Raw genomic sequence first — 19,630 nt, 5'->3', positions numbered from 1 at the left:
ATGGTCATTTGTTTGAGGGGAATCCTCACTATGTGAAATAAACTGAAAGAAGCAGGTCTATGTCTCTGTGCTGCGTGTGTAAAAAGATGCACCTGTTTTGGCGGGAAAACGTAAACAGCCTCTCTGATTGGTGGATTCAAATTCAGCAGCTCCCAGGCTGACCTAGAAACTTAGTCCTCTCTCCCTGTGTGTGTGTGTGTGTGTGTGTGTGTGTGTGTGTGTGTGTGTGTGTGTGTTTAGTGGGAGAGAGAGGACCCTGCCCTTATTTGACAGCATGTCATTGTAGGATTTAAATTGAACATAGTTAGACTGGTTGACTGGATTAGAGCCTGTGTTTGTGTGTCCCTCTGTGCATTTGTGTTTCAATAAGTTATTACTATTCTGCTAAATCATAGTATTTCTGGTACTTTTCGGTACTTGTGCTAAATACAGTATTTCTGCTAAATCATACTATTTCTGCTTTTCATAGGATTTATGCCTAATATAGTATTTCTGCTAAATTATAGTATTTCTGCTTTTTATAGGATTTGTGCCTAACATAGTATTTCTGCTAAATTATAGTATTTCTGCTTTTTATAGGATTTGTGCCTAACATAGTATTTCTGCTAAATTATAGTATTTCTGCTTTTTATACTATTTGTTCTAAATTATAGTATTTCTGCTTTTTATAGGATTTGTGCTTAATATAGTATTTCTGCTAAATTATAGTTTTTCTTCTTTTTATAATATTTGTGCTAAAACATAGTATTTCTACTAAATGTAGTATTTATGCTTAATAATAGTATTTCTATATATTTCTGCCAGGTCCCCAGGCAGCCAATCCTCTGTGAGGACTGAGACATTCAAATTTTCAAATCAGGGCCTGCACAGTTTCCCAGCAAATCAAATAAGTGTCCTGAGGCATTCAAATTTGCATATTGGGGCCTTTGTGGCTTCTAAGCCAGCCAATCATATCTGAGGGCTGAGGAATTCAAATCCACAAATCAGGGCCTGCACGGCTTCCCAGCCAGCCAATCACATATGTGGTCTCATGCATTCAAATTTGCATATTGGGGAATTCGTGGCTTCTAAGTCAACAAGTCATCCATGTCATATATCTCTAAAAATTCATATTTTAATATTAAATTGTCAACACTTGAAGATTCCCCCATCTCTTCTGAACAAAACGGTGTAAGAATGACCGTTCTAGCCCCTACGGTTAGGAAATTACGGTCATTTGTTTGAGGGGAGTCGTCACTATGAGAAATAGACTGCAAAAATCCTGTGTCTCTCTGTGCTGCTGCGTGTGTAAACAGATGCACCTGTTTTGGTGGGGAAAAGTGCACAGCCTCTCTGATTGGTGGATTCAAATTCACCAGCTCCCAGGCTGACCTAGAAACTTACTTCTCTCTCCCTGTGTGTGTGTGTGTGTGTGTGTGTCTGTGTGTGTGTGTCTGTGTGTGTCTGTGTGTGTGTGTGACAGAGAGAGAGAGAGAGAGAGAGAGAAAGGCTTTTAATGGGATGATCTCATTCTAAGATTTAAATTCAATATATTTAGACTGGTTGACTGAATTGGATCTTGTGTGTGGGTCTCTCTGTGCATGTGTGTTTCCTCATGTGTACATATTTGTGATTGTGTGGCTGTAATAAATTTTTTTGCAGATTTTTGTCATTTAACAAGTATATTTGAGGGACCCTCAGCATGTTCAGCATTTTTTCAGCTGTCCATTTTGCTTTTCCAATTTTTCTGTTTAACTTATTACTATTGTGCTAAATCATACTATTTCTGCTATTTTATAAGATTTGTGCTTAATATACTATTTCTGCTTTTATAGGATTTGTGCTTAATATAGTATTTCTGCTAAATTTAGTATTTCTGATTAATTATAGTTTTTCTACTAAATCATAGTACAGTATTTCTGCTTTTTATGGGATTTGTGCTAAAACAAAGTATTTCTACTAAATGTAGTATTTGTGCTTAATCATACCATTTCTGCTTTTTATAGGATTTGTGCTTAATATAGTATTTCTGCTAAATTATAGTATTTCTGCCAAATTATAATATTTGTGCTAAAACATAGTCTCAATTTAAAATTACAATATTCATAGTTCATCACAGTGTCTCTGGTAAATCACAATATTTCTGCTCTGTTGTACTATTTTTCTAAATCATAGTGTTTCTGTAATGTTTAAGTATTTTTGGCTAAATATATTCTTTCTGTTATCTTATACTATTTCTCCTAAATTCTTGTATTTTTGAGAAGTTATCATGTTTCTGGTAAGTTACAATATTTCTGCTAAATTCTGCTATGCTATTGTATTTCTGCCAAGTATTGTGTTTCCTCTAAGATATTGCAGTTCTGCTAAGTTATTCCATTTTAGCAAAGTTCTTTTGCTTCTGCAAAGTTTTTACAATTTCTGCAACTTTTCAGCTTTTTCAGCTACTTTTTGCATACAGCTTCAGCTTTAAGCATCCACACTGCATTTTCGCAGGAAATGCAAATTTTTCTAGTTATTCTTAGGACTTCCGTACACTTTTCGCCGTAGAACTACTTCCACAATTTTCAGCCGATTTTCACCGTTCAAATTTTAAACTATTCAGCTATTTTTGCTCTTTCCGGCTATGACTTTTGCTATTTTTAACTATTATACTTTTTAAAATATTCCACTTTTTTCCTTTAATTTGTCCCATTGAAATGAATGGGAAACTTCAGCAATTCTGCTAAAATTTGCTTGTTTTTGAAACTTAACTACTTCCTCATACTTTCACCTAGAACAACCATTCAAATTTTAAAATGTTCACAAATTATTGGGCTATTCAGGTATGATTCAGCTTTTTCAAATCTTATACCGTTTTACTTTTATGCCTCTTAAAGTTTTGAGTTTCATTTTTTTGATTTTTCACAAAATACATGTGTTGTTATGGTTGCTATGCTCTTGGCTTCCAGTGTGCCACTGAAGGTTTTGCAATTTTCACTTCATGTCCGAACAACTTCCTGCTACTTGCTCAATTTTCACTCAACTTCCACAAATTATACATCAAAACGTAGGTATTTTTGCTGGCTTTCAGAAAATGTCACCATCATTGTTGTGGGATTTATAGAATTTTTGCAAATCTCCTCAGACTAACACAAGGTCAGAAAACTCTCCATATAAAGTGAATGGAGAGCTTGTTCAAAATCACCGCTGGATTTCTGTAATGAGAGGCATATTCGAATCGTCATATCTCCTTAACGAAGCAAAGTTAAGACATGAGGCTTGTCCCCGAATATCTTCAGACACCCCTGACGCTCACAATTCAAGAATTTCTTTCTCACCTATTACCGTTCTGAAATGAGTTGGACTTGTTTGAGGGTAGGAAATTCGTCCTTCGCTCAGATTTCTTCAGATTTCAAACTGTGGAAATGAACCACTTTTTTCTCTCGTCATAACTTTTTGTTGGATTTCCACAGAGACCTGAAAATTTCCATGATTGTTCACCAAAGCCTGCTGTCTCTTACGGTGAAAGAATGATATCGATACTCCAAATAGATTTCGAGTTAGAAAGCGTTGTTTGAGGGCAAGTCAAGGCAGTTTTTGCTTCGCTCTACTCAGTTATGGTGCATTACAAGTCAAATATCTTTAATAATTCATATTTTAATGATAAATTGTAAACACTGGAAGATTCCCCCATCTCTTCTGAACAAAACGGTGTAAGAATGACCGCTCTAGCCCCTACGGTTTGGAAATTATGGTCATTTGTTTGAGGGGAGTCCTCACTATGAGAAATAGGCTGCAATAATCCTGTGCCTCTCTGTGCTGCGTGTGTAAAAAGAGGCACATGTTTTGGCGGGAAAAAGTACACAGGCTCTCTGATTGGTGGATTCAAATTCAGCAGCTCCCAGGCTGACCTAGAAACTTACTTCTCTCTCCCTGTGCATTTTTTTGCTGATTTTTTTCATTTAACAAGTATATTTGAGGGACCCTCAGCATGTTCAGCATTTTTTTTTAGCTGTCCATTTTGCTTTTCCAATTTTTCTGTTTAACTTATTACTATTGTGCTAAATAATACTATTTCTGCTATTTTATAAGATTTGTGCCTAATATAGTATTTCTGCTAAATTACAATATTTCTGCTTTTTATACTATTTGTGCTAAAACATAGTATTTCTACTAAATGTAGTATTTATGCTTAATCATACTATTTCTGCTTTTTATGGGATTTGTGCCTAATATAGTATTTCTGCTTTTTATAGGATTTTTGCTCAAACATAGTATTTCTACTAAATGTAGTGTTTATGCTTAATCATCCTATTTCTGCTTTTTATAGGATTTGTGCTTAATATAGTATTTCTGCTAAATTATAGTATTTCTGCTTTTTATAGTATTTGTGCTAAAACATAGTATTTCTACTAAATGTAGTATTTATGCTTAATCATAGTATTTCTATATATATATCTGCCAGGTCCCCAGGCAGCCAATCCTCTGTGAGGACTGAGAAATTCAAATTTTCAAATCAGGGCCTGCACGGCTTCCCAGCCAATCATATATGTGTCCTGAGGCATTCAAATTTGCATATTGGGGCCTTCATGGCTTCTAAGCCAGCCAATCATATCTGAGGGCTGAGGAATTCAAATCCACAAATCAGGGCCTGCACAGCTTCCCAGCCAGCCAATCATGTATGTGGGCTCCAGGTATTCAAATTTGCATATTGGGGAATTCGTGGCTTCTAAGTCAACAAGTCATCCATGTCATATATCTCTAAAAATTCATATTTTAATGATAAATTGTCAACACTTGAAGATTCCCCCATCTCTTCTGAACAAAACGGTGTAAGAATGACCGCTCTAGCCCCTATGGTTAGGAAATTATGGTCATTTGTTTGAGGGGAATCCTCACTATGTGAAATAAACTGAAAGAAGCAGGTCTATGTCTCTGTGCTGCGTGTGTAAAAAGATGCACCTGTTTTGGCGGGAAAACGTAAACAGCCTCTCTGATTGGTGGATTCAAATTCAGCAGCTCCCAGGCTGACCTAGAAACTTAGTCCTCTCTCCGTGTGTGTGTGTGTGTGTGTGTGTGTGTGTGTGTGTGTGTGTGTGTGTTTAGTGGGAGAGAGAGGACCCTGCCCTTATTTGACAGCATGTCATTGTAGGATTTAAATTGAACATAGTTAGACTGTTTGACTGGATTAGAGCCTGTGTTTGTGTGTCCCTCTGTGCATTTGTGTTTCAATAAGTTATTACTATTCTGCTAAATCATAGTATTTCTGGTACTTTTCGGTACTTGTGCTAAATACAGTATTTCTGCTAAATCATACTATTTCTGCTTTTCATAGGATTTATGCCTAATATAGTATTTCTGCTAAATTATAGTATTTCTGCTTTTTATAGGATTTGTGCCTAACATAGTATTTCTGCTAAATTATAGTATTTCTGCTTTTTATAGGATTTGTGCTTAACATAGTATTTCTGCTAAATTATAGTATTTCTGCTTTTTATACTATTTGTTCTAAATTATAGTATTTCTGCTTTTTATAGGATTTGTGCTTAATATAGTATTTCTGCTAAATTATAGTTTTTCTTCTTTTTATAATATTTGTGCTAAAACATAGTATTTCTACTAAATGTAGTATTTATGCTTAATAATAGTATTTCTATATATTTCTGCCAGGTCCCCAGGCAGCCAATCCTCTGTGAGGACTGAGACATTCAAATTTTCAAATCAGGGCCTGCACAGTTTCCCAGCCAATCAAATAAGTGTCCTGAGGCATTCAAATTTGCATATTGGGGCCTTCGTGGCTTCTAAGCCAGCCAATCATATCTGAGGGCTGAGGAATTCAAATCCACAAATCAGGGCCTGCACGGCTTCCCAGCCAGCCAATCACATATGTGGTCTCAGGCATTCAAATTTGCATATTGGGGAATTCGTGGCTTCTAAGTCAACAAGTCATCCATGTCATATATCTCTAAAAATTCATATTTTAATATTAAATTGTCAACACTTGAAGATTCCCCCATCTCTTCTGAACAAAACGGTGTAAGAATGACCGTTCTAGCCCCTACGGTTAGGAAATTACGGTCATTTGTTTGAGGGGAGTCGTCACTATGAGAAATAGACTGCAAAAATCCTGTGTCTCTCTGTGCTGCTGCGTGTGTAAACAGATGCACCTGTTTTGGTGGGGAAAAGTGCACAGCCTCTCTGATTGGTGGATTCAAATTCACCAGCTCCCAGGCTGACCTAGAAACTTACTTCTCTCTCCCTGTGTGTGTGTGTGTGTGTGTGTGTGTGTGTGTGTGTGTGACAGAGAGAGAGAGAGAGAGAGAGAGAGAGCGAGAGAAAGGCTTTTAATGGGATGATCTCATTCTAAGATTTAAATTCAATATATTTAGACTGGTTGACTGAATTGGATCTTGTGTGTGGGTCTCTCTGTGCATGTGTGTTTCCTCATGTGTACATATTTGTGATTGTGTGGCTGTAATAAATTTTTTTGCAGATTTTTGTCATTTAACAAGTATATTTGAGGGACCCTCAGCATGTTCAGCATTTTTTCAGCTGTCCATTTTGCTTTTCCAATTTTTCTGTTTAACTTATTACTATTGTGCTAAATCATACTATTTCTGCTATTTTATAAGATTTGTGCTTAATATACTATTTCTGCTTTTATAGGATTTGTGCTTAATATAGTATTTCTGCTAAATGTAGTATTTATGCTTAATCATACTATTTCTGCTTTTCATAGTATTTGTGCTTAATATAGTATTTATGCTAAATTTAGTATTTCTGATTAATTATAGTTTTTCTACTAAATCATAGTACAGTATTTCTGCTTTTTATGGGATTTGTGCTAAAACAAAGTATTTCTACTAAATGTAGTATTTGTGCTTAATCATACCATTTCTGCTTTTTATAGGATTTGTGCTTAATATAGTATTTCTGCTAAATTATAGTATTTCTGCCAAATTATAATATTTGTGCTAAAACATAGTCTCAATTTAAAATTACAATATTCATAGTTCATCACAGTGTCTCTGGTAAATCACAATATTTCTGCTCTGTTGTACTATTTTTCTAAATCATAGTGTTTCTGTAATGTTTAAGTATTTTTGGCTAAATATATTCTTTCTGTTATCTTATACTATTTCTCCTAAATTCTTGTATTTTTGAGAAGTTATCATGTTTCTGGTAAGTTACAATATTTCTGCTAAATTCTGCTATGCTATTGTATTTCTGCCAAGTATTATGTTTCCTCTAAGATATTGCAGTTCTGCTAAGTTATTCCATTTTAGCAAACTTCTTTTGCTTCTGCAAAGTTTTTACAATTTCTGCAACTTTTCAGCTTTTTCAGCTAGTTTTTGCATACAGCTTCAGCTTTAAAGCATCCACACTGCATTTTCGCAGGAAATGCAAATTTTTCTAGTGATGATTTAAGTTCAAGTTTATACAGATTTAGTCTTGAGTTTTATTCATTTATGTTTATGTTTACTTGTATTTCCAGGTTTTGGTTTCTTATCTTTGAAACTCATCTTGCGTGTTTGTCTCATCGCTGTGTCTTGCGTGTGAGTCTGTTTGTGTCATTTGTGTTTACGTCTCCCTCGCTCAATGTGTGTCTCGCTCCCTCTGTTCCCTGTACCTAGTCAGTCTGCATCATAGTGTGTGTTTCTCGTACTTCCTGTTTTACTTTGATAGTCTCCAGTATTGTCTGCAACATGTTTTGTCCCCTGTCTCGTCAATTAGATTAGGTCCAGCTGTGTTCCCCAGGTGTTTCCTCTTCGCCCTGATTCCCTCTTGTGTGTATATATTGTCTGTGTCTCCCTCTGTCCAGTGTTGTGATCTCCCTTAATGCTGTGTGTTCTGCCTGTCAGTTTAGTTTCTAGTTTCTCCCAGTTTGGTTTCATGTCCTTTGTATTTCCAGCAATAGAGCTGAGTTTTGAGCTCAGTCCTGCTTGAGAGTCTGCATTTTGGCTTTTCAATCCTGCCTGCCTCATACAGCCTTTATGACAGATGGAACCAAAGCGGAGTTGTCTGGCTTTAAAGCGTCACGTTTGGAGAAAAGCAAATCAACATATATCAGCACAAACACCTCATAGCAGCTGTGAAGCACTCTGGTGGAGAGGTGGTGATTTTTCACTTGGTTGCAGTGACAATGATGGGAATATTACAAAGGAAATTCTACACAGACAGGCTTTTTTTTTTTTTTTTTGGCTTTAGCTGAGTCGACAAAACCTAAATCCCACGTTGGAGATAACAGGTATCATGATGGTGGATTTCTCTGTAATGCCTCTGTGTGCACTCCCATAAAAAGGGGCGTTTCACAGATCATAAAACTCACTCCTACACAAAACAATCCCTGTGAGTGTCACTTACTCCAGACAGAGACATTATCAGATAATAATGACTACTCAACTCATCTGTTAAGTACGGCTTAACAAATTACATATTTCCCCAGAAGAGTCTTTATTCCACTTGAACCATGCAGCAAAATAAAAGAATCCGTTAAAATGACAATTTTAAGCCAAAACTCTGAACATAACCTGGTTCTAACCAGACTATATGTTCAGTATACGTTACCATGGTGATTTAGCAAGGTAGAAAAAGAGACACAGACAACTCTGACTTGACAAAGCTGAGAAAAGAAGATGTGCTTCACATATTTTCACATGACTGTGTGTTTTCAAACTCATGAAAAAGCATGACTCCACAAGTTAACCTTGCAATTTGTGAATGAGAAAAAAGGGACAGATGTTGTTTTTTTCAAATATGAAAGGATTAGACGGCAACTAGTAAGATTTAATTCCCACAAACCATGCACATAAAGCACATACATACATATAAACGCACACACTGCCACACAGATTAAAGAAACTAGCCTAATCTGTGCAGGCTTACATTTGAATGCTGCCATCTTGCTGCGCGGAAACTGAGCCAGCTCCTTCTCTATGTAGTACAGAACTTTTATTGAGTCCTGGGCTGGACTGGCTTTGAGCTGGTAACCACTGCGCACTGTGAATGTCAACACACACACACACACACACACACACACACACACACACACACACACACACACACACACACCTATAGATAGATTGAGAAAAACAAAACCATGCAAGGACGCACACAAACACTCTTGAGTGTGCAAAGTATACGAGACAAAACAACCTTACGTGTTAATAACGGATTAAATTCAAAAAAAGGAAAAAGAGAAGAACATTTCTTCAGACATTTCAGACATTCAGACTTTTCACTGTAGAGACAAGGATGATGGATGAAATGAAGGTTAGTCGTGTCAGTGTTTGATGAAGAGAAAAAGGCAGCTGTCACTGACGTTTCTATGTAAGACTATAAATAACGTTAATTACACCACTTGTTCAAATAGTCCTCAGAGAAGGTTTTAGAGCTCAAAAGCAGTGATAAAGAAGAGTGAATACTGAGCTCATCAATATTGTTTTTGCCTCTCCAAAAGCGTTAAAAACAGTTATTGAACTTTCAACACTAGAACCGCTGATCCCAGTCATTTTGACCCCATCCTCCAACAGTACCAGCAAAGAAGTCATTTCCAAAGAAATCAGTTAAGTTGTTCATTTTCATCTATTTTTTGAATAATAATAATAATAATAATAATAATAATAATAATAATAATAATAATAATAGCAGTAAGATTTGACAAAGTATTTAATCGGTTTTGGGGTTTTAATAATTTTGATTATTTTATTACAAATCACAAAGGTGAAATTAGAATTTCCATCAATAAACTATGAGCACAATAAACAACACGTAACTACCATATGCAAATATTAAATATATTTTGCATACAGGCGGCCTATAACTTATTTTGAAATTTTACCTGTAAAATTACAAAATAATTCTCATCTTTCAGGAACCATTTGAATTCTTCCTCTACTACTCACCTCCAGACAGGTTATTCTCCACTGAGGGGATCGAGTTGATCTTTGTGTCCGTGTAAGAGGAAGAGGCCACAGGGACCACAGTAGGTATACCAGGAATGTAATAGGGATACACAGGGACCTGAGCAGCAGGCTGTCTGCTCTTTGCCATCTTCCCCGCTTCATACACTGCATAAACAACACACTTTCATTGTTGATGTTAAAGAATGGGGATATTCAATTAAAAAAAGGACATTCATTTTTTTTAAAGAGGATGCAGGACAGTCATTGGGTTGTTTGTGTTACTCACGGTGTCGTGGGCAGCAGCAGGTGTCAGGGCAGCAGCAGCAGCGGACGTAGCAGCAGCAGGAGTGAGGACAGCACTGGCACCAGCAGATCCCCAACAACAGCAGGAGCAAGATGCTGCCCAGGACAACAGATCCCACAAACGCCCATTCTGATTTACATACATACAAAAAAAAAAGGTAACAGTCAATGATTAAACACTCTGAACAGTGATTTAACATCACTACACCAAAGTGAGAAGTTCAACCAGTGGAGGTCAGCAAAACCAAGATTTTCACATAACAGTCATATCTAGTGGTAACTAGATGCAACTGAAATATGGCCACAACCATTAAAATAAGTCAGACTGGGCCAAACTCAAAAGGATTTGTGCAGTTTGTGACAAAAGCTCAATATCACTAACGTTACGTTAAAGAAAAAAAATGAAGCTGAGTGAAGAAATTCAGCCAAAGGGCTGAAAATTGTTCTCCGAAGTTCACAGTCTTTTTTGAAATGTCTTTGTTTATTTCAGATCTCAGCATTTGAATTGCTGAAATGTTATAACTGACAAAGATTTTGGACAAAAAAATAAACCCAGTCTCTGTTTTTTCTATTAAAAAAAGCTGATGTTTGGCGCTCTCCTCCACTGATGTACCCGGACAACAGAACCCTACAAACAGGAAACTTTAGGGGATATCAAAGGAAATCAGAGTTACTTTTATCCGTTCTCACATCTTTGAACCATCCAAACCATAACAACAGACTTCCTCAGGGTGTGCCAAGAGTCAAAATCCACTCACTAACAACACATTTCCCCTGTGAAATTTGAAATCATAACTGGAGGTAAACAATAACAACTACAACTCTGTGAATTTGGCTTCATGTAGCTTCACTAACTGTGTTCATATCGGGCGTAGAAGCTCCAGCTACAAGGCTGTCATGTTTATTCAGTCAAATTTCTAACAAGTGAATGTACATTTGTTAGTCAAAGAGAGTTTTATCTCGTCAGTTGGAATTAGAAACATCAGGAGGCAATAGAAAAGCTGGAAAATGCCAGGCAGAGAGACAGACATGCAGCGTAGGGACCGTACCTGGCATAATCTCCAAATCAAACTCAGGGAGTAGATCTTGCTGCTCACCTGTCCTGCCTGCAGAGAGAGGGAGAGGACAGGTGAAGGCCGGCAGAGGAAGCGGGAAGCGGGAGTCAAAAGGTCAGGCAAATTAGCAAATTTGGCAGAAGGCAGATGATTAATGGTCATGCACTATTTGGGGAATGAAAGTTTAAGTATGAAAAAATGGGTCTGCATCTAGAAAATATCAAACTTATCAATGAAGACGTTTGTTGTTGACCATGCTGTCTGTGACAAACTGAAATGTCTATTAGATGGACTCCCGTGACATGTGGTTCACATGTTCACATCCCAAAAGTTTGACCCTTTTTGATCTGGAGGTCCATTTACTTCCCATTTGTACCACCAGGATGTTTTATATAGATAATAACTAGGGGTGTAACAATACATGTATCTGTATTGAACCGTTCGATACAGTGCTTTCGGTACGCATATGTATTGAACGATACAAAATTTTAAATTTATTTGGTCAACTTTTCTTCTGACGATGCCGTCTGTGTTGAGGGCTCAGTGGATCTGCGTTCAAGCGCAGATCCACTGAGCGCCACCCATATGCATTCACTCAAGTTAGCATGGCAACTGCCTCAACTCTACTGTATGAATGTGAGAGTGAATGAATAGTGGTATTGTAAAGCGCTTTGGGTGCCTTGAAAAGCGCTATATAAATCCAATCCGTTATTATTATTATTACCCGAAATTGAACCTCCTCCACCGTCATTCAGATCTGGAGTTTGGAACTATTTTGGTTTTCATGTGAAGAATGACCCTACTTAAGCACATCGTGGACAAAAGTACAACAGTGTGTCGGATGTGCCACACAATGCTCAATTAAATTGGTGGGAACACAACGAATATGACTGCACATTTACGCCGACATCACGCTAGTGCAAAGACAAGTGGAAGCAGACAAAAACAACAACAAGCACGCATGCTGCAAACCTTACCCGACTCAATTAGACAGCTGTTAGAACATGAAAGAGATAGAGAGGGCAATCGCTACTTTTATTGCTGTCGACAAAATAGCTTTTATTTTGGAAAGAGCCATATATCTGTAATAAACTCTCGTTTCCACATATGAGCGATTTCTCCATCAGATACATTTTTTTTTGTTATTTTGTTGTTTCAGCAACATTTAATTTAAAAACTGTACTTTTGAGTTAAAAGAAATATTTATAATTTTAATAACTTGACATGAAAAATTTTTTTGTATCGAAAAAATATCGAACCGTGACACCAAAGTATCGAAACGAACTGAACCGTGAATTTTGTGTATCGTTGCACCCCTAATAATAACATAAAATTCATTGTTCCCAGAGATCCCGCTCTGATCTCTTGAACTACAATATGACCCACGTGCCAGACAGCAAGAGGTAGACTAACAAAAAGCAAGCCTTTATTAGCTGCTGGCAAATTAATAGGTATAGTTGAACTGAGACTAAAGGAAACACAAAATAGAAAGGGCCACAAGGAGGCTAAGCTAAGAGAAACTCCCAAACACCAACACAGAGTCTAAAAGGTGATTATAGCAAATACAAAGGAAGACAGGACTATTTATACACTGGGGGCTGATTGGAACAAGACAGGGGTAAAGACAATCAGGATAATCACAAAGGAGCCAGTAAAACCTGACATGAAAGAAAACCAACCTTCAAAGAAATCAGGAAAAAACACAAGAGACAATTACACTGCAACACAAAAACTAACACTAACAAGATGTCAGATGAAAGGGAGCACAGGAGGGCAAAGGCACTAACCAGAAAGATGAGACAGAGGGAGCAACAGATAGGGATCCCAAAAGGTTGATTCTCTTCATCTGCACAATAACAGTAAATTTGCACAATAACTGAAACAAGGCCCAGTTATTGTGCAAATGTACTGTTTATAAGGTTGGGGAAACCTGAAGTCAGCTGAGACGGAAGAAGTCACTTGGATGAGTGAGGAAACGTTTCTCCCACTGAAAACGCTACGTCCAGATGAACAGAATCAACCTTTTGGGATTTACTTACCTGGATGATTGAGCATGCATCAAGACAACAGATAGGGAAACACAGAGGGAACTAAACACACAAAAAAGCTAAATAAAATAAAGTAAAACTTAAAAAAACTATTAAAGCCTTTTTCTTTGATGCCATGCACAGTCGACGTGTCTCAGCATTAACATTAAAACTGCACACTGTTAACTGAATGCTGTTAATCATTTTACATGCATGCAGACACCCAAACACATGCAAGCAACTGAGACGTGAGAGGCAACAGACAGGGAGGTTTGGAAACTGGGACACTGATGGCACCAGGACAACAATTTACCGCGCAAGCTCGTCAAAACAAGGTCATGCAAGTCGCGCTGCTGTGAAACAATGTGCCTGTTGTGCTCAATATGTATGACATAAAGGTCAAAATCAGAACAAAAATTCAAGGAAATTACTCGCTGAATACAGAAAGGGATCAGCAACAGGTGTGCAGGAGTCAGCTACGGATGTTTTTAATGTGCTTATTATGAGGTCTGAAAACCCTGATTACAGTAAAGACTGGTTACTGTCTGACATGGCAACACTGGTAGACTAAACAACCCCTGGTACTGAGGCTGCAGAGTGTGCTGAGTAAGCGCTTATTAAGGAGTGGGGAAAAAAACAGCCTTGCTACCTTGGCCCTGCCTCACTTGACTGCATACCATCCGTAACCTGAGAGAGCTGAGGAGCTGTGCAGCTCCGAGAGGGAGGGGAGGTCGACGAGTAAGAAATGGACAGTGTTGGGGAGTAACGGAATACATGTACCGCCGTTACGTATTTAAAATACAAAATATGAGTAACTGTATTCCGTTACAGTTACCGTTTAAAAGGGTGGTATTCAGAATACAGTTACTTTGTTGAAATAAATGGATTACACTGCGGTACTTTCCTGTTTCATATTGTCGCGGGTCAGGACTGTTTGGGTTTTGTTTGACAGCTATGTTCTTTTGTTCCAGGCGGCAGCATTACGGTTGCCATGGTTACAGGGCGACGCTCTCTCTCTCTCTGCGACTGTGTGTTTCTTGGGTGAGAGAGCGCATTTTCGTTGTTGTTGTGCTAAGCTAACAGGCAGAATGCTACAAGAATGTAGCATCATGGGCAGTGTAGTCCGTGTTGCAGGGAGAATGCACTGCCATACACGTTATGGGTCTGTGAGCGCGAGGAGGGAGAAAAAGGCGAGTGGAAAGGTACGAGTTGTCATTGAGGAAAAACGGGAGCTGGAAGCATGTAAATATAATAATAACCACTGCAGCCAAGAAGAGTGCCTGACGAGCCCAGTTGTAAGTAAGCTATTAAGACTCGACTGTACACCGTGTTCGTGTTTTCCTCCGAAAACAATAAGTTCCGTTGGAGCAGCCTTTCAACGCCTCTCTCTGTCTCTCGCAAGAAAAGTTGACCCACACAACAAAGTAAAGCTATTTTTCGGCTACCAGCCGACAGGGACCCCGCCGTATTAGTCAGAGGTCCCTTTACTACAGCTCGGAGTCGTGGACCTTCAGTAATAGTAATAAATCACACAGCAATAGTACATTCACGTTGTTGTAAAAAGCATGATAATATATTAAGTAATCCAAAGTATTCAGAATACGTTACTGTCATTGAGTAACGTAACGGAATACGTTACAGAATACATTTTGGGGCATGTATTCTGTAATGGAATACATTTTAAAAGTAACCTTCCCAACACTGGAAATGGAGGAGTGCATGAGAAGATTTTGCAAGGCAAAAGGGAGGGAAGGGGAGTGAGTGTGAAAGAGAACTGAGTAAATGTTATCAGCGTTCAAGGTGCTGGTGAGCAAAAGAACACGCAAAGAATGTTTTTTTGATCATGTGCTTTCATATTTGAACTGTAGCCTAAATATGGAGTTAGAGCCAAGCAGCAGTTTTGTAGTAACGCTGGTGAAGAAAGTTGAATATAAGTACCAGAAACTTTTAAAAACAACCAGTTTGGCACAGAAAAAGTTTTACACACTTTCTAATTCTAACTTCAAAATTACAACATGCACAAGCTAAGAAGTTCAGCACTAAAGCCAAATGAGTCTTGTTATTCTCACACGTTTAAGCCCCTTCTTCTCTCCTGGGAGAAGACTGTAATCAGATTAGTGCTAAACTAAAGAGGGCTACATGAATAAGCAGACTTCATAAGCATCAGGCTGGCCTAACATAAAGGGAGAAAAGTAACTAACAGATCACACCATCAGTTATTTTTTTAAGTGTTTTAGTCGTATTTATTTCATATCACAAGCAAAACAAACAACCAAGTAGACTTTTTGATCCTGGAAGTGCAGCGCAACAGCAACATCGAAGCAGTATGCTGTGTTCCTGTATAAGTCAGAAGTTGGAATTCCAAAGTTACCAGTCGGAATTTGAATCTGGAACACCTCCTCACCTCAGAAAGTCGGAGCAGTCCCATCAACCCTGAGCTAACAATCCTGTTTTCCCTGGCTTTTTCTGGAACTTGCTAACTCAGGAGTGACATCACTCCCGACTTCCTGTATTCCAGTTCCAAGGTATCTGGAATGTTGCTTCAGATATATTCATTCACACAGTCAGGGTTCATAGGCAACAGACCAAAGAAACCAATCCTATCAACCAGGAAGAGTTGGCTAATCTCTCTGATGTCACAGTTGGGAAGTTTATCCAACAAAAGAAGGATGCTATTATTAGTTGTTCGATAATATCCTCATATCTACATGTGCATGTCTACATGTGCACGACTTCTACTGCCATCATCTGCTCTATGTTTCACTCTGTGTGTTTGCCTTTTAGCTCCTTGTGTGTGATGGTGAAACAGACACATGCAGAGCAAAGGAGCAGAGAGACAGGACGAGTGAAGTTAACATTACTGTTACTATAAGCAGTAAAAGTGAGTGCTAATTCATCTGAATGATTTGTGTTGGCAGTTAGCACTTAGCTGTTGTCCCATGAGCACAACCTACTGTGGATTTTTTAAAGGGCTTTGAACGCTCCACCAAAACAGCAGCCTCCAGATATTTTGGCATTGTGTGTGAGAACTACTAAGTAAAGCTTGAAAAAGTAAAGGGATAGGAAGGGGAGGGACAGCAGGAAAGGGGAGGGATTAATTTACATATCCCACACTGTACATGCTAATTGAGGCAAAAGGCTCAGCTTTTGCTGATATGAAGGGAATATTTTCATCTAACTGTATTGAATACATCAATGCTTGGAGGGGGACCGTTAACAAGCTCTTGTTTGGTCTGAAAATACATATTACCAAGTTCAACATCTTATAGTCTGGGTTAAACAAAAAGACAATCTTACGTAGTGAAAATGCTACTTCAAGATTTACAGTAAGTCATGACTCTCTGATCTTAGTGCTGAAGTGTTGGCAGTTTAGTGAAGATTTGGGAGGTATGTATAATGATTAACCAGTGATACTCCCCAATGAGCAAACGCCACACAGACAAACACGCTCGCTGTTGTTCAGCTGAAGCTCCCCTGCAGTCTTTGAGCCTCCTGACATACTGTGTAACTGACCTGAGATGTAACGGCTCCACAGCGGCTCTCTAAAGCGTGCGACCGGCTAAAGAATAGAGTCCGTTACAGAGGATCGAGGGCATGTAAAGAGGGAAACACCATTTAGCTGTTTCCATGGAAACCGTAGTAAGGGCACTCGGGAATGCAGCACAATTAAGAGACCACTTCTAAAACCTTTACCAACAACGTGCAGGAAAAAACTCCCAAACAAACAAACAAATAGAAAAATATAGGTTAACTTTCTCGCATGCTTACCAAGCACCAGTAATTCCACCTGATCCTCGTTCTTCCCCTCCAGATCATCAGCGATCACAACTTTGCAGAAATACACCCCGCTGTCGCCCCACTGCAGCTCCCCAATACGCAGGTCTGCTTCTGCACAGATTACAAAACAAGGACAAAGATTATATTTCTACATATTTACAAATATTAATATGTCAAATGGCACAACGTGTTCACAAAGCAAACTTTTTAATGCTGCATTTTTAAAATTCAAGCGGAATCATTTAACACTGACGCCACCCAATAAGACTGTGGCCCAAAATTTGAGGACTATGAACTGGAACTCTTTTAAGATCGATGACATGCTATTGATTGTTCAGTGGGAAGTGAGAGTATTTTCCCGGTTATGCTTGTCTCTTTGTTAGAATTATAAATCAAAAAGTCTGAATTCATCTAAAGATCCAAAATCTGTAATTCACGTTTGGACTCAATACTGAAAAAGGGGAGGGAGAATGTCATGTCTTGACAAAAACATGTTCAGTTGAAATGCGAGGAAATGTAAGTCATGTTCTTAACAAAACACCACAAACTATCTGGATGTGAAGAAAATTTGTTAAGGGTCCCGAAGTCAGTTGTTTGTTTTTAATGTCAGTAATGAAAAAAATACTGCCAAACATAAAGAAAGTCATTATCGGCCTACATGTATTTCCTTTGGCCTTTATTGTTATTGGATTTTGTGACAACAGGAGGCCGTTGTTGACACATTTAAATGGCAGACGTGTTTTGTCCTGATAAGAAGCCCACATATGAATGGGCGCGAGGGCGGGGGCCTCTGTGTGGTACCGCCATTCTTGTAGGACTGGAGCAGAAGAGATTTATTTATAAAAAACCCCGTCAGCTCTGACTCATGTGTGACGATCAAACAGCTGCAGAGTCTTTCACCTTATTTCACTGAGGATAAAAGTGGCGACATTACTGTTTATGATGCTGATGTCTCTGCCTTTGTAGTGCTCAGCCAGCGTCATGGAGGCTCCCTGGGACGATGCCACTACCCGAACTGTGCGGGTGTTGTCAGAGCACTCCAGGTGGGACTTGGGTCCCAGCGCTGAGGTCTTGATGCCCAGGGTCTCCGAAAGGGAGAAGGACTCCTGCATGTGGTCTCGACAGTAGGACTTGTACCACCACTGCACCACCGGGAGCTGGACGGAGGACGTCTGGTACTGACACGAGAGGACCACGGACTGGAAGAGGATTGCATACTGCTTTTCCTTCTGCACTGAGACATGCACACTGTCACACACGCACACTGATGGACACATACAAGCAAAAAGAATAAAGCACAGGTGCTTTTGTTAATCTACTAAAAATGGACATATCAGTTCAGTTTGACTATTAAGTCATGCAAATGGTAAATATGCACGATGCTAACTTAAGCAAGTCAGTTCCACCTATTCTGCAGAATGAAATACAGAGTTTACAGACTCATTTTTTAGTCCAACCAATATAAGCGCCAGATCTGAAAACACACTACAAGCATTAAAATCCGTCCCATTTAAACAAAATTAAACCTTTAACATATTTGTTAATCAATAAATTATGTAACAACAATGAGAGGAGCCAATATGTTTAATGTCAGAACTGATTTGCATCAATTTTACTTGGTTAGTAAGTCAAAGATCTGATTAGGCTTTACACCACTACTTAGTTGCGATTTTATTATTAACTTTTTAACTACAGCTAAACTACAGTCTTTAACAAAACTTACCTTTAAATCTTAATGAGCTATATTAGACAGCTTTACTGTCCACTACTTGGTCATTTTGAAGGCTGCAGCTTTGTTGGTGTTAAATGATAATGTGACCTTTGTGTTATTGGGGGTGGGGTCACTCTGCCCCCCTCAACTGACTTCTTTCTAGTCAGTTATTGCAGCTCAAGCTCAAGTTAATTATTCTCTGAACAGTCTCTGCTTTGGCAGCAATCTCAGTAAGTAGTACAGCTAAGGGTGCTGATTTTGGAGTGCATGGGTCTATGCAAGTGAAACTTTGGGAAGTGTCTTTGGAACGATCAGCACGTGAAGCTAGTTTGCTTGTAATCATGGATACTAGATCATGAAGAAGATGTGAGTGGGAGTGCAAATGGTCTGTCTCTGTGCTAGTCCTGTGATAAACTGGCAATTGCACCCCTCGCCCCATTGGAGCTGGGATAGGGTCCCACCCTCTTGTAAGCCTTAATTGGCTGAAAAAGATGGATGGATGGATGAATCATGATGAATAATGAATTAGCTTATCTATCCTTAAACTGTGTAGCCTGTCTAGGTTTTCAGAGGATGAGTTTATTGCCTCCTGTAGCACTCTTTTAAATACACATATAATGCATCTTACTGTGAATTTCAGTTTATAACCTGTGTTTTGTGGACACTGCACGTCAGCTGCCTGTCCATTTCACATGCTCTGAAGCCGACTCTGTAATAATTTGCTCTCTGTCATCAAACTTCAGGTGAAGGAAAAGACTGCATAACTAGCGGAAGGTGATAAACTAGCAGGTGAGTCTAGATAAGAAAAGTTTGAAAACAGTAAAATGATGAAAGTGGCAACTTTATGAGCAGAGCAGCAGCTGCATCTCATCTTTATCTGTACAGATGACTGAT

General features: G+C 38.6%; 1 protein-coding gene across 5 annotated transcripts in view; it reads right to left on the bottom strand.

Annotated features, from left to right (window-relative positions):
* Nucleotides 1-19,630, bottom strand: part of ildr2 (immunoglobulin-like domain containing receptor 2) — a 114,216-nt gene that overhangs the window by 90,977 nt on the left and 3,609 nt on the right. For 2 of the 5 annotated variants that reach the window (XM_082507277.1, XM_082507278.1), the window contains exons 2-7: nucleotides 17,960-18,289; nucleotides 17,017-17,136; nucleotides 11,216-11,272; nucleotides 10,150-10,296; nucleotides 9,864-10,028; nucleotides 8,845-8,958 (exon numbers count right to left, since the gene is read on the bottom strand). In XM_082507277.1, the coding sequence (XP_082363403.1) occupies nucleotides 8,845-8,958; nucleotides 9,864-10,028; nucleotides 10,150-10,296; nucleotides 11,216-11,272; nucleotides 17,017-17,136; nucleotides 17,960-18,289 (933 nt within the window). The remainder of the gene's footprint in view (nucleotides 1-8,844; nucleotides 8,959-9,863; nucleotides 10,029-10,149; nucleotides 10,297-11,215; nucleotides 11,273-17,016; nucleotides 17,137-17,959; nucleotides 18,290-19,630) is intronic. The other 3 variants (XM_082507280.1, XM_082507281.1, XM_082507279.1) reach the window with 2 other exon arrangements.

This window comes from Aulonocara stuartgranti, assembly GCF_965226115.1.
Source record: "Aulonocara stuartgranti genome assembly, chromosome: 16".
Taxonomy (NCBI): domain Eukaryota; kingdom Metazoa; phylum Chordata; class Actinopteri; order Cichliformes; family Cichlidae; genus Aulonocara; species Aulonocara stuartgranti.
The sequence above is the reverse complement of the archived record's forward strand: the minus strand, read 5'-3'. Positions and strand labels throughout refer to the sequence as shown.